At 40.3% G+C, this 12,960-nt stretch overlaps 1 protein-coding gene across 1 annotated transcript; it reads right to left on the bottom strand.

The window, feature by feature from the left end:
* Positions 1–10,724: 10,724 nt before the first annotated feature.
* On the bottom strand, positions 10,725–12,533 carry K441DRAFT_667493 (uncharacterized protein). The gene is made up of 4 exons (XM_067649846.1): positions 12,347–12,533; positions 11,839–12,236; positions 11,724–11,783; positions 10,725–11,659 (listed from the first exon to the last, which is right to left on the bottom strand). Exons 2-4 carry the CDS (start codon positions 12,033–12,035, stop codon positions 11,002–11,004), a joined length of 915 nt encoding a protein of 304 aa, XP_067498903.1. The 5' UTR covers positions 12,036–12,236; positions 12,347–12,533; the 3' UTR covers positions 10,725–11,001.
* Positions 12,534–12,960: the final 427 nt, after the last annotated feature.

Below are 12,960 nucleotides of genomic sequence, written 5' to 3' on the forward strand. Positions count from 1 at the left end.
TAGGCTCCTAGAAAAGAGATATTAGTAAGCAAAAGGACAGAAATAAATTACAAAAGGACAGGGAAAGGCGTTAGGATTTCTTATTTTCTTATAGTTTTCTACCGTTTTCTCATTCCCTAGTAGTTGCTTGTAACTTAGTATTTTACTAAGGAACTATAAACCCCTAGTTTAGGGGCTTATAAACTACTAGGACATAGTTACTAGTATATGTTAAGCTGCCCTAAGGGATTCATGTATATAGGACTATAGCGCCATAGCCTAGAGGCTGTATGCGCAGTATTGTACGTAGTATAATACAATGGATATAAAAAAAAAAAAAAAACCCCAATTAGTCTATATTTAAGCAAGAACTGCCTTCTATTATAGCTTTAAGTCCAAAAATAGATACCTTAAAAACAGTTCTTACTTAGCTAGGGACTAACTATAAAGGTTATCCTAAGAAGTTAGTTATCTTTACAGCATTCCTAGTAGCCGCCTTTATTATTTATCTAGTACGTCTTATCTATTCTTAAAGCAATATTTTTATATTCTAACACTAGATTAGTATCTTCTTAATAGGTACAGACTAAGTAGCTGCGAGTTAGTTAGCGGTAGGCTTAAGATAGAAGAAAGGGAGACAATTATTAAAGAATTTAAAAATAACCCCACTTTAAGATTTCTTATATTAACTACTAGCCTAATATCTAAAGTATACACTCTAATTAGAGCAAGCAAAGTGTTCATATTTAAGCCACAGCTACTACCTATAGTTAAAGCTTAAGCATTTAGACGTGCCTATAGGATTAAACAGCTAGAAGATAAAGTTATAAATATTAGGGCTGTATCTAATAAGGTTAATATAGAGGTATATATTTAGCAGTGGGCTAAGAAACATAAGATCTTTATACTAGGTGCTTTCTCTAGAGCGCTAAAGCATTATATTAAAAAGAAGCGCCTTTCTAGTGCTTTACTACTTAAGATTACTTAATATGTATTAAAACCGGGTTCCACTAGCAAGGTTATATAGTAGGGTATAAACGGTTTCTTCTATATACTTAACTAGCTTAATTAATACTACTAGCTAAGTAGGCACTGCCTCTACAGTATACTAATTATAATATATTTTATAACACCTAGCTCTAAGTATATATAATAAAAATATTATAGTTATTACATATATATAAATATTATAAAAGAGGTAATAAATATAATATTTGCTAATATAATATATTATAAATATTATAAATAATCGGTAGATATACCTATTTAGGTTTAGCCGCTATACAACTCCTTTTTCTTTACGCTAACCCCTACTTAATTATAATAACTACTACGAACTACCCAATAATAATTAACAGCACTATACTGGGTATTTACGCGTAAATAGAATAACAATCTAAACCTATATCGCTTTCTTTAGTATATAAGGCCCATGCGATAAAGAACTAGTTAGTAAAGTTTATCTACCTAGGCCTAAAAATTAATAAAATATTATATAGCGATATTTATTCCACTATAGAACAGGGACTTACAGACATTTAAATGCTTAGTTTATAACTAAATAAGGTCAGAAACTGGTCAAGACTTAATTAGGTGTTTTATAGTATAATTAAAACATTTTCTACCGTTTTTACAGGCATACTAGAACCTTGGCAAAGTAGGTATTTATCCGCAATTACCTAAAAATATAACAATAATCGGAAGCGTTAAGTATTAGACAGAGTAACAACCCTAGCATAAATTAAGTCCGTTACGTATTATCTTAAATTAACTAATACACACCAACCAAGCAAAAAAGACCTAGAGTTAGTTACTCAAAATAGCCTTATATTTAGAACAGTGCAAACTAAAGTAGTCTATAAAGGAGATAGCCGGGAAATACTATATAGTTATAGATACTTTACGGCCGGTAGTATACTAGATAATAAAATTACGTTAACCGATCTAGACTTTAGTCTATTTACTAGCGTACTTTTAGAAGATATTAACTTTAATCCCATAAAATATAGAATTTTCTATTATAATAGCTAAGGAAGGGAGATAAAAGTTCTTACTAAACGAACCTAGAGGGCTGCTATAAATGAAATGTATACCAAAGGACTTAATCGTTTTTATTTTATAGTAAGATACAAAAACCAAGGTAAGATAGATTATATAAGTAATTTTAGCAATATTGGAAATATTCTAACGCATTTAAATAGGTACACTATACCCGGCTACTGCACCTATATATATCAAAACTATTACACCACAAGCCGTTATAAGCAACTTATTGTCAAAGCTACCTAAAACATAACTAAAGTTAGAAAGAAATCGTTCTAAGCCTAGGGGTTTAAGGGCATCTATACAGGAAATCAGTAGTATACTTAGACCAACGGTTTCTATATATAAAGTAGAATTAGCGAGTAATAAATTAAAGCGGAAACGGGAGACCTCCGTTTAGCCTAAGAAAAAAAAACCAAAGGCCTAATATTATATTTATATTATACCAACTATCTTACGCACTATACTATATTTTATATACCCAATATTTCCAATATAGTGTCAATATATACACAGTTATGCATATTATGCTAGCTCGGCTAGATATACTAAATAGCTTAACCTAAGTAAGCAGGGCTTAAAATTAAAAAGCCCCTTTGCAATTTTTACTTTTCTCCTCTCTCTTATTAATAATTTACATTAGTACTCTTTCCATAGGCCATTAAATATATCTTTAACACCAATATATTAAACCAACACTATTCTCTACTATAGCTAAATCATCCAATATATAGGTTATTGCAGCGTCTAGCAGCCAGGTGCGACTTATATCCGCTTTATAATAGTAGCATATAGCTAATAAGGTAAAGCCTATAGTTTTAGTAAGACTCGCGCATATCTAAGGACGAATCCGATAGTGATAAGATTCCACTACACCCCTATCGCCCTTAAGACACTCATCGCCGTAGGACTAATATAACTTAACATAAGCTTAAATCTGCCACCTATTCTAAGTCATTAGTTTAGAAAACAGTAAGGCCTATATACCTAGCATATAGATTAACCATTTACCTGCGTATATAGGGTTATTATAATATATTGCCTAATAAACGCCATTATTAACTAAGCACTACTAAGGACGGAAGTATTAACGGCACAAAATAATCGAGACACGAACTAGAACTACTCTGGCAGGGAGTATAACAGCGGGCTAAGTTTAACTCTACACCCATACACGCACCTATACTAGCCTACACTAGGCTACTTATATAGGCTATAGTTATAATAGGCTACTTTAATCCTTCCTATAGACTCTCTTTATGGCCAGAAAGACAGAAGTCGGGCGTTAACGCACTAATTATTAATACTTAGCGAAAGGCTGGTTTGAATAATTAGGGGCGTATATTTAATAATATTCGGCCTCTACCTAAACTAAAAGAAGCTTATAGGGCAAGTCTTTAAAATCTACACCTCCTCCTAGCAATATTTAAAGTACTACTAACATAGTATATATCGTAAAACTATAGTTATTTAACTATATCGGCGACTTTAGATTATATATTCTAAGTAATATTCGTGCAGTTATATATATATATTATCTATTCCCTAATACACTAAATACCTAAGCTCTAGTCTTTTAACTACTTAAAGATAATATATTTATATACGCATATCTAAAGCTTATAAGCCCTACTATACACTCCTAGAGTTTACCTACTAATAATAGAAGGGGAAACAATAATTCGCAGCACCCGTAATCATTAAGTGTATTACTTAATACTTTTTTAACCTAAACTTAAAAGGCCTAGCTTTACATCCCTAGACATCTAAGTATTTTCACCTACTTTCGGCTTACACTATTATACTAATTACTACTTATATTTAACATGCACTCACTAAATATAAAAAGGGAAATTTGCGGTAAATAGTTAAAGTAGATATAATAGAAGAACTAAACAGTATAAGCAATACTCTAATCTACCTATATATTATAAGATATTAATTTATAAAGCAATATACTATTAAATCTGAAAGATATAGGACGCGCAAGCTTCTAATAGAAAAGTTAAACTACTACAGGTAATAGCTAGTCTTATTTAGAAGCAGATATACAAGACCGGTAACCCAGTTGAAAATACGCATATAGTATATAATCCATACGCAGATAATACCGATAATCTAGATAAGCTTAAGCCATATACAACCTAGCACAAGTTTAAGTTCTTAGTAATAGATGGCTTTCCTATCTCTAGTAACGATGACTTAGGGCCTACTAGTTCTTCCTCTTTTACTTATATAGATAAGGTAACGCTAGTAAGAAGTAAAGATTCGGTTTTAGATTAAAGAGTAAGCAAAAGCGCATTTTTAATTATTATATTAATAACTTAACCAGGGCACTTTACGTTTAACCCTAGTTTCTTCGCCGCCAATAACTATAGATAGCCCGCCTATCCAAAACTATAAGGCTTCTCGCTTTAGGGTTACTTAGTATTATAACTTAAATAATAAACCGTATATACTTAATGTACTATATATAATAACACTAAATAGACTGTAAAACTTACTAGGTGTTAAAGAAGAAGATTTTCTTTAGTATACTCTTAGAACGAGGGAAAAGCTACTAGATAATAGTAGATTTAATATATTTTTAGAGTCTGTGTAGTAAAAGGAAAATAGCAATATTAAAATAAGGCTAGGATTGCCTAAAGATAATAACCCAAATATATAGTTACTTCCTCTAAGGTATATAGATAATATTTCACTTTCCAAAATATTATAATTATTACGGTCATAAAAAATATTGCGATTATTGCAGTTATAGAAAATATTGCGACTATTATAGTCGTGGGAAATATTATAACTATTATAGTCGTGGGAAATATTATAACTATTGCAGTTATAAGAAATATTGCGACTATTATAGCCATGGGAAATATTACGACTAGTGCAATCACGGGAAACATTATAAATATTGCAACTATTGCAGTTGTGGGAAATATTACACTTATTACAGTCGTAGGAAATATTACAACTATTACAGTCGTGGGAAATATTGCAACTATTGCAGTCGTAGGAAATATTGCGACCATTGCAGTCGTAGGAAATATTGCGACCATTACAGTCACGGGAAATATTGCGACCATTGCAGTCACGGGAAATATTATAAATATTGCAGTCGTAGGAAATATTGCAACTATTGCAGTCATAGGAAATATTGCGACCATTGCAGTCGCGGGAAATATTATAAATATTGCAGTCGTGGGAAATATTACAACTATTGCAGTCATAGGAAATATTGCAACCATTGCAGTCGCGGGAAATATTATAAATATTGCAGTCGTGGGAAATATTGCAACTATTACAGTCGTAGGAAATATTGCGACCATTGCAATCGCGGGAAATATTATAAATATTGCAGTCGTGGGAAATATTGCAACTATTACGGTCATAGGAAATATTATAATTTTAAGATATAAGGTTGCTAAAGTAGCCCCGGGCTAGCGTAAAGAAGTATACATAAGCAGATCAGCGGATCCAGCTGAAATGACCCCGGGCCAGCCCCGGGCTAGCCCCTGGCTAGCCCCAACCACTCTCCCGTTTTCCTAACGTCCTCTATACTAAATAACCGCTAACTAAACCGTTTAATAACCTGTAGCACTTAATATATCTTATTTAACGTATACTGCACGTCCTCCCTTATAACCTTAAGCTGGTCCTTTACTAGCTTATCCTTATTAACGTTAAGAACGCGTATAAAGTAGATAGGTAGCGGTAGTTTAGGGGAGGACTCTAGTGGGGGATTTTCCTATATAGTCAGCAGCTGGTTAATAGAGGAAGGGCGGAAACCTACAGTTATAACGTTATATATCGCGACTTTTTGCCTAACTTCCTTAAAAAAATATATAGGTGTTTTTAGTGGTGGCCTTCTGCAGTATTTCATCGGCATCGCAATATTGACGCGCTTTGGTGAGGCTTGCTAATAAAATCACGCTAGCTAGGGTGCCTGCAGCATGCTAACCCAGGCAGGAGCGCCTAAAGCGCCCAATACGAAAAGTCCGTTTTACCAGACGAAGGGATAAAGGTTAGTAATCAAGCTCCAGTCCAAATTTGCTCCAGCCCAACAAGATCACTGCATTCACGTCCACCTCGGGCGTGCTCTGCAACCGTTGTAGGCATTCATGTATCTTCTGGACAGTCATAGCCTTTACCGTGTAAGACGTATATGTCCGCTCCTGCTTGAACGAGAAGACGAACTATCGGCCATTCAGGAGGACGCAGTTGGTTACCCGTTTGGAATAGTTTTATCTTGATATGAAATATAGCTTCGATGAGAGGGGGAGCGTGGCTAAATGTATTGTTAGGATGGAATCCAACAGCTAGTAAGGATTTAAGCGAGTTCCAAAATCTTAGGCCTGGCTCTGATCCTTCCACAAGCCCGTTGAAGTTGGAATTTCTTTTCGTCCTCCACGTTCTATAAGTTCCACAATGATAGAATGGATACGAATTCAAGTACGTCTTCTTCACCACTTTTCAACGCTGGAACTTAGCCTATATATTTATTTGAAGCTAGATTCAGGAGAAATGTTTTAAATAGGCTTACCAAATCTTCACAGTAGGATCTGCACCTACCGTGAGCTAGTATTTACACATACTGACTTGACCACTAGCTGCTGCTTCCTAATATTCATTCATTGCCTAACATTCGATTCGGATCCCTGTCGAGCCCACGCGGACTACACCTTATATGCATGTGGGGAGAAAACTCTATGAGAAAACCCCGTATTCTATCTCTCCACCTTTAGGCCCCGCCTGCGTGGCGCCTGTGAGTCGCCTGCGAGTCGCCTATGGTCCTCTATATCCTTACTCTCGATCTCCCTGGTAACCGCCTTAAGGCCTCTTCGTGTTAAGAGTATAGTGTTATAGTCCTTTGTACCCGCTACTAAGAGCATTGCCTCTTAACTGGTGCGTAGGGCGCATAGCGTTATGTACTTCGGTGTTTGCCTTACCTAACCGCATTCGCACCCCAGGTTGCCTACTAGGACCCCTATCCCATAGAGCCAGTCTTTTAATCCTATTACCCCTATCCCTATTAGCGTTGCTATTATATTTTCTGCCTTTGTTAGCCCTTAGTGGAGTCCTTAGGCGTTTACCCTCCATGGCGTTAGCCATGCTATGGCTTACTTCCTTCTCGCCTGTATCTCCCATGTGACTCTTCAGTGTTAGTTAATCCACTGCTGTATTGCATTGGCTGGCTTTCTAGTATTCTTTCGCGTTCTACTCTGGTTCCTTTCTCTTTCTTGTCCTTGCTCTTATTATTAGCCCCCTATATATCTCCTTTACTTCTGCACGCGGGCCTAGGCCTTAGTACGGCGCCATTCCTCTTCTGCTTTTTCTGCCCGCCCTACTAGTACTTCTCTACTCTAGGGTTACTGGGGAGTCCTTCCTTGGGGGGCCCTGGGGCCTCTCTATAGCCGACTTAGGCATGTCTTAGTGTACTTTATGACGTTATAGTTGCGCTCCTTTAGCGCCCTTTGTATTACGGTAGCCTGGATATACAGCCGTAAGGGGGGTATATTCGTTTCTTTCTTAAGCAGTACTGTGTCCGTTCGCTTATACCCGCCCGTTATTCTCTAGAGGTAGGCTACTTAGACCTTCTGGAGTGGCTTAAGGAGCGATTTAGGGGGGCCCTTCTCGGTTTCTCCAATGACCCAGATGCTAGAGCCGTATATTATGGTTAGCCGGATAACCGCTGTATATAGTAGTCGTGACCTCTGGAAGCATGGGCCCTATGTAGAGTTAACGATCCTAGACATTACGTTGAACTGTGTCTGGCCCCTATAAGCCGCCTACTTTGCATGTGCGCTCCACCGGAGCTTGCTATCTACCTATACGCTAAGTACCCTTAGCCCTTGGACTGGTTGTCCCCCAAAGCCTTAGATACGTATTATATGCTAGAGGTCTGCAAATTGGTTGCGTTTCCTTATAAAGTGGATTAGTTAGTATTTCTCCGGTGTAAAGCGGGCTCCATGTCGCCTTACCTACTCTATACACGTATTATGGGCTTTTTCTAGTGTCCTGCAGTTTTCTGCGGCTGCTGGTCCGTATGTAATTAGGTTCGTGTTGTCGACGAAGCCTATCCCCTAAGTCACCCCCTCCTCGAAGGGTTCGAGTAGGTCGCCTGCGAAGAACAGGAAGAGTATAGGCGAGAAGGGCGATCCCTGCGGTATTCCTGTTGCAACTGTAGTGGGGGGGCTCCGGTACCCACTGAAGACTAGTGAGGTTTCTCTTTGGCCTAGAAACCCCTGTATAAATCGTAAGGTCTACTCTGGGATGCTGCTTCCTAATAAAAAAAAAGCTTTAGCAAACCGCGACAGAATACCTCATCACGAGCAAAGTGTTCTGGACCATAAAAACAAAAATATCCTGGCATTATAGAACATACAGCCACGGCTTGGTGAAGCGAACTGTCCCGGAATTTAATTGAGATAACACCAAGGACCTTATATTTTAATTAGACGATAACAGAAGTAATGCATACATGAAGCAAAGTGTAGCCGTCAGAGTCTTGGTACTTCGGGCTTGCTAATCCCTGTTCGAACGGGCTTTGAACCGCGTTTATGTTACCGTTAACGACGGCTCGTCATACCGGAGCATCATCAGGAATAATAGGGAACGTGATGGAAAGCAGAGCAAGTTGATAGTATCCTTGCCGATTCGGCATTGATGAATACAATATTGAGAGGCCCGGTGGACGGAAATAAGTTTAGGAGGGCCGAAATTGAATACGAACAGTAAAGTCAATGCTATCTCTAGTAGAATATATCATCCTCCGATCCATTGTTATCACCTCTATGAACGCGTTCCCGGTGCGCTATTCAAAGTTCCATGGACATTTGAACGGGTTGTAGGTACGAAGGGATGATCCGGGGTATCCTTGATACTTAGTATGTAGTAGCTCAAAGATTCCCGGTCAGGATCCGCACAGTAACCCTTGGCAGTAACTTTTACTGTCCGAATCGTTTGGCAAGTTTAATTCCGCCGGTATAAAAATAGTGGCTTAAAGCTTATTTTTTAGAGTTATAGATTAATTAAGCACAGTTTATCTTTATATACACCTCTGTACGCCTCTTTATTTCTACGCTTCTACTTCTTCCTACTCTATACGTCTCTCCCTTCGTATTCCTATGCAAGAGAGACACGAGCGGAGATATAGGTGGAGACGCAGGCAGAGACACGGGTAGAGACATAGGCAGAGACGCAGGTAGAGTTAAGAGTGAAATAGAAGGTGGGGGAGGAGGAGAAGCAGTAGAAAAGGGGTGGCTAAAAGGAGAATGTCAAAGCTTAAGCACTGTTCATCTAGACCCACCTTCCTACCTAGGCGGGCTTTCTGGGCAACCATCTGATTTGAATGAATCATTTTCTGTTGGCAGGACAGGAGGAGGTCCTGGGGGAAGTCGCATCTCGTGATAGGTTGGAGCTAATTCGATCAATCATGGCATCGATTCGGCGAATGGGAGCTTCATCACGGGTCCGAGATTTGGCTAAAATCTCCTCCTTAATCGGTTCCAGTGCGTGTTGTAACAGGAAAATAAGTGTAGTTGAAGTGACATCACGCTGTCTTGTGCTAATAGCATTAACAACTTGTTTTATTTCCTGCCATGTCCTGTATTATCCTTGTCATGTCACTGAAGAGGATTTATTGAGTTGACTGCGCCTGATTTCATGCTTAACACTATCTAGGCCCTGAGAGAGGCTTTGGTGATGGAGACCATTTCAATTTATAATTGCTTGGCTCTCCATATGCATTTTCTGTCTCTTCGGCCCTGCAGACTATGCTGACTATGCGATAGTCAGCCTAACGACGAAACGCTGTAGAGTTTATATACTTTAGACTAGGAAGCGGTGCTTACCGTCTGATAGAAGACAATGCAACCGTTAGACTAGTATTACGACTATCGAACCTTTTCGTAATATCTTCTACCCTCTTCTTATGTTTTATCCATCTAATCCCTTGCGGCAAATTTGTCGAGAAGACTTTGCGAAGAATTTCTCGCAGCATATTGACGTCATCGCGGAAGCCCCTGATCGCTCCGGTAGTATTTCCCGGAAGGATTTTGAACTGCTGAACTCATTGATATAGTTACGGAGGGTCTGGACGTTTGATTCGACATCTTGGAGAGCTATAAGAATGAAAGCGTTAGTATGTTCACAAGCTTACTGAAAGATGGCTGGTTCACGGTTTCTCAACTGCCGTATTTCCTTTGGCGCATCCCTGGCTGCAGGATGCCATACGCCTCGTGGCTGAAGCGCAAAGCTACGTCTGCGAATTGGACAATGCTGGCGGCGCTGCCAAGTGCGGTCGGTCAGCGCTTGTGAGACGGTAAAACTGTTGAGAAAGCCAAAGATAAGAGAAAAGACGGCGTCAAAGCTAGATAGCTTGAGAATGTCACTTCAGGAAATGAGAAATCAACATGAGATACGACATTGAAATGAGGCGTTGCACAGCATCTTTGCGCAAGGCTGAACATGCAACTACAACATCGCAGTCACGCATGACGAATTATCTTCAATATAAGTGGGCATATATTTAGTAGTGATGCCTATACACCTTGTCATTGGGCCGGCATTATTGTTTTGAGGTATGTTACTCGTGCCCATTTTCATTGTGGGATTAATCACTAGGAATAGAGAGGAAGGCAGGCGAGGTTGGGTGTTTGGGAAATTCGGGCACCAAATTAGGTCACTGCTAGTCATGCAAAAGGGTTTCCAACATTGCTTTGACTATCTCTCTTAATTCGTATCAGACAGCCATCCAACTCTATATCATTATGCAATGGCTTTTCGCTTTTTGGTATATTACAGGTAATTGAACGAAAAAGTCATTCCAAAGAATACGCCCACTTTTGAACATAATGCTGTCCTTTACCCTCTATTCCGACCATAGCTGCTACGCCTGCATAGCAAGATACAATCACGCCCATCTAAGTAACGCCCAAAAGTATAACTAGTGCTGAAAATTGCATGAAGTGAAGTGAAAGGCTAACGTGGCGTTGATGCAAAGAGCTGCTTCAGACTACCATTAGCCGGTGATGCGGTAGGTATAGTCGACTGTTTCTCGTAAAGGATCTCGCCTTCGACTGCGTCTATTGACGTCCTAGAGCTGGCGGCGCTCTTCAAAGAATATTGGCTAAGACTCGAGGCGGCAGCTGTGGCTGTGAATGGCATCACAAGGTCTATCGAGCGTGACCCGTATGACGAACTATGTGGGTTGCTGCGGGGTGGCAAAGGCCTGTTGGAGGGAGTATATGGCATCGACATGCTAGCTGAGGATGTAGGTGTATGAGATAGGGATGGTGCAGCGCTCATAGTGACCATTGACATCGGTGAGCGATTATATCGAGGTCGAGTTTGTCGGCCAGATGTCTCGGCCATTGCGGTGGTCGACTGGAATTGGCGAAGGTACCTCGACGCTTCTGAGTCACGTCTGAGCCTTTCATCTCCAGAAAGGGTACTGTCCTCTAATGATGCTTCTGAGAATGCAGAGGAAGATCGCTGCGACGGCGCAGCAGTAGGAGAGCGGGGTGCCACGATGTCTCGGATGGGCAGATCTTCAAAGGAGAAATTCGAAAATGGAGTTGGAGGAGGAGAGTGTTCTGATGAGTAGGACAAAATCTTTTCATTGTCCTTTTTTCGGCAGCTGGATCGAGTGCGAATTAGTATCAATGTTCTTTAGGGGCTCACAAGGGCACTATGCGACATACATTTCAGAGCAGTAGAGCGCTGAATTGTTCGGTACGATGATTTGTTTCTCGCAACTCGTGCTGTAAAAACGTCAGTATGCGTCACTGATATCGGATAATTATATTCTTTGCATACCAGTACTGCAGGAAGCTCGTTGCCATTGATTCCTCGTCCTCAAGATCCTCCTCCGTATGCTGGGCGGCTTTGTGCCCGCCTTTGTTGGTACCGTGCGAATTGACGCGCTTCAAGAGAGGGGCAGGTTTAGAGGGGCGGGCATGGGCCGGCAACGGCTTTTTAGGGTGGGCGGACGAGCGATTTTGATGAGCGGCCATTGGAAGGGGGTGGCAAAGACGGTGAGAAGTTTATAACCTGACTCGACAGTTGGGCAGAGAGTAGACGCGCCGTATCAGGCTCGTCTGAATGATGTTGCCAGCAAGGACGACGCCGGGAGAGAAGCGGTGTCACAGCCGCTGATAGAAGGTCGAGTGCTGATATGCCGAGGCGTGCTTTGTTTCGTTCCTTGTCTCGATCCCCTGCAGCCACTAATTTAGCCAGGAACGGCGGCACTCAGGCCCTTTACAAGGCCTATACAGCCATGGCCGACTCCACGTTGGATCACATGCGGATGAAGGGGAGAGTTTACAATTGATAAGGGTGCAATGACGGAATACAGTCCGCCCTTGGGATCGCCGTGGGTTTTGGTCGCACCAGAAATTCGGCTCCGCAGATGATAAGCTTTTCTCGCTTCGCTAAGGGCCAAGCGGTATTTTTTCCCCCGCTGTAAAAAAATCTTGAGATGTGAAACGCAAGACGACGGGATGTTTGCGGAAGATGGAGGAGGATGAAGTTCGCAGAGGACGGGTGCAAGAAGCAGACTGGCAGAGACGAGGGGCCTCTAAGCCTATATAACTTATTCACGATAAGCTCTAGGGAAAATATTGCGAAGATATGGAACCATCGCTATCATCGAGCACATCATCGCCGAATAGCGGACTCACATAAGAGCATCACCCCACCCAATCCTCCACAGAAAGTCTGTTACCTCAGCAAGCTCAGACGCATAGAATCAATTAGCGGACAGCAGGTGGATATCGCTAACCCTTTTGGTCAAAAAGTTGATTCCATGGTGTGAGGGACTTTTGCAAGATTTGTTAAGCGTAGCAACTTATTATTTTATATATAGAGTAGTTACCTTTTTTAATAAAATTAATCTATGCCCCTATAGCAGCTCTCACCTTAGGAATACAGTTATATTAA

This window comes from Cenococcum geophilum (genome assembly GCF_001692895.1).
Source record: "Cenococcum geophilum 1.58 unplaced genomic scaffold K441scaffold_56, whole genome shotgun sequence".
Taxonomy (NCBI): Eukaryota; Fungi; Ascomycota; class Dothideomycetes; order Gloniales; family Gloniaceae; genus Cenococcum; species Cenococcum geophilum.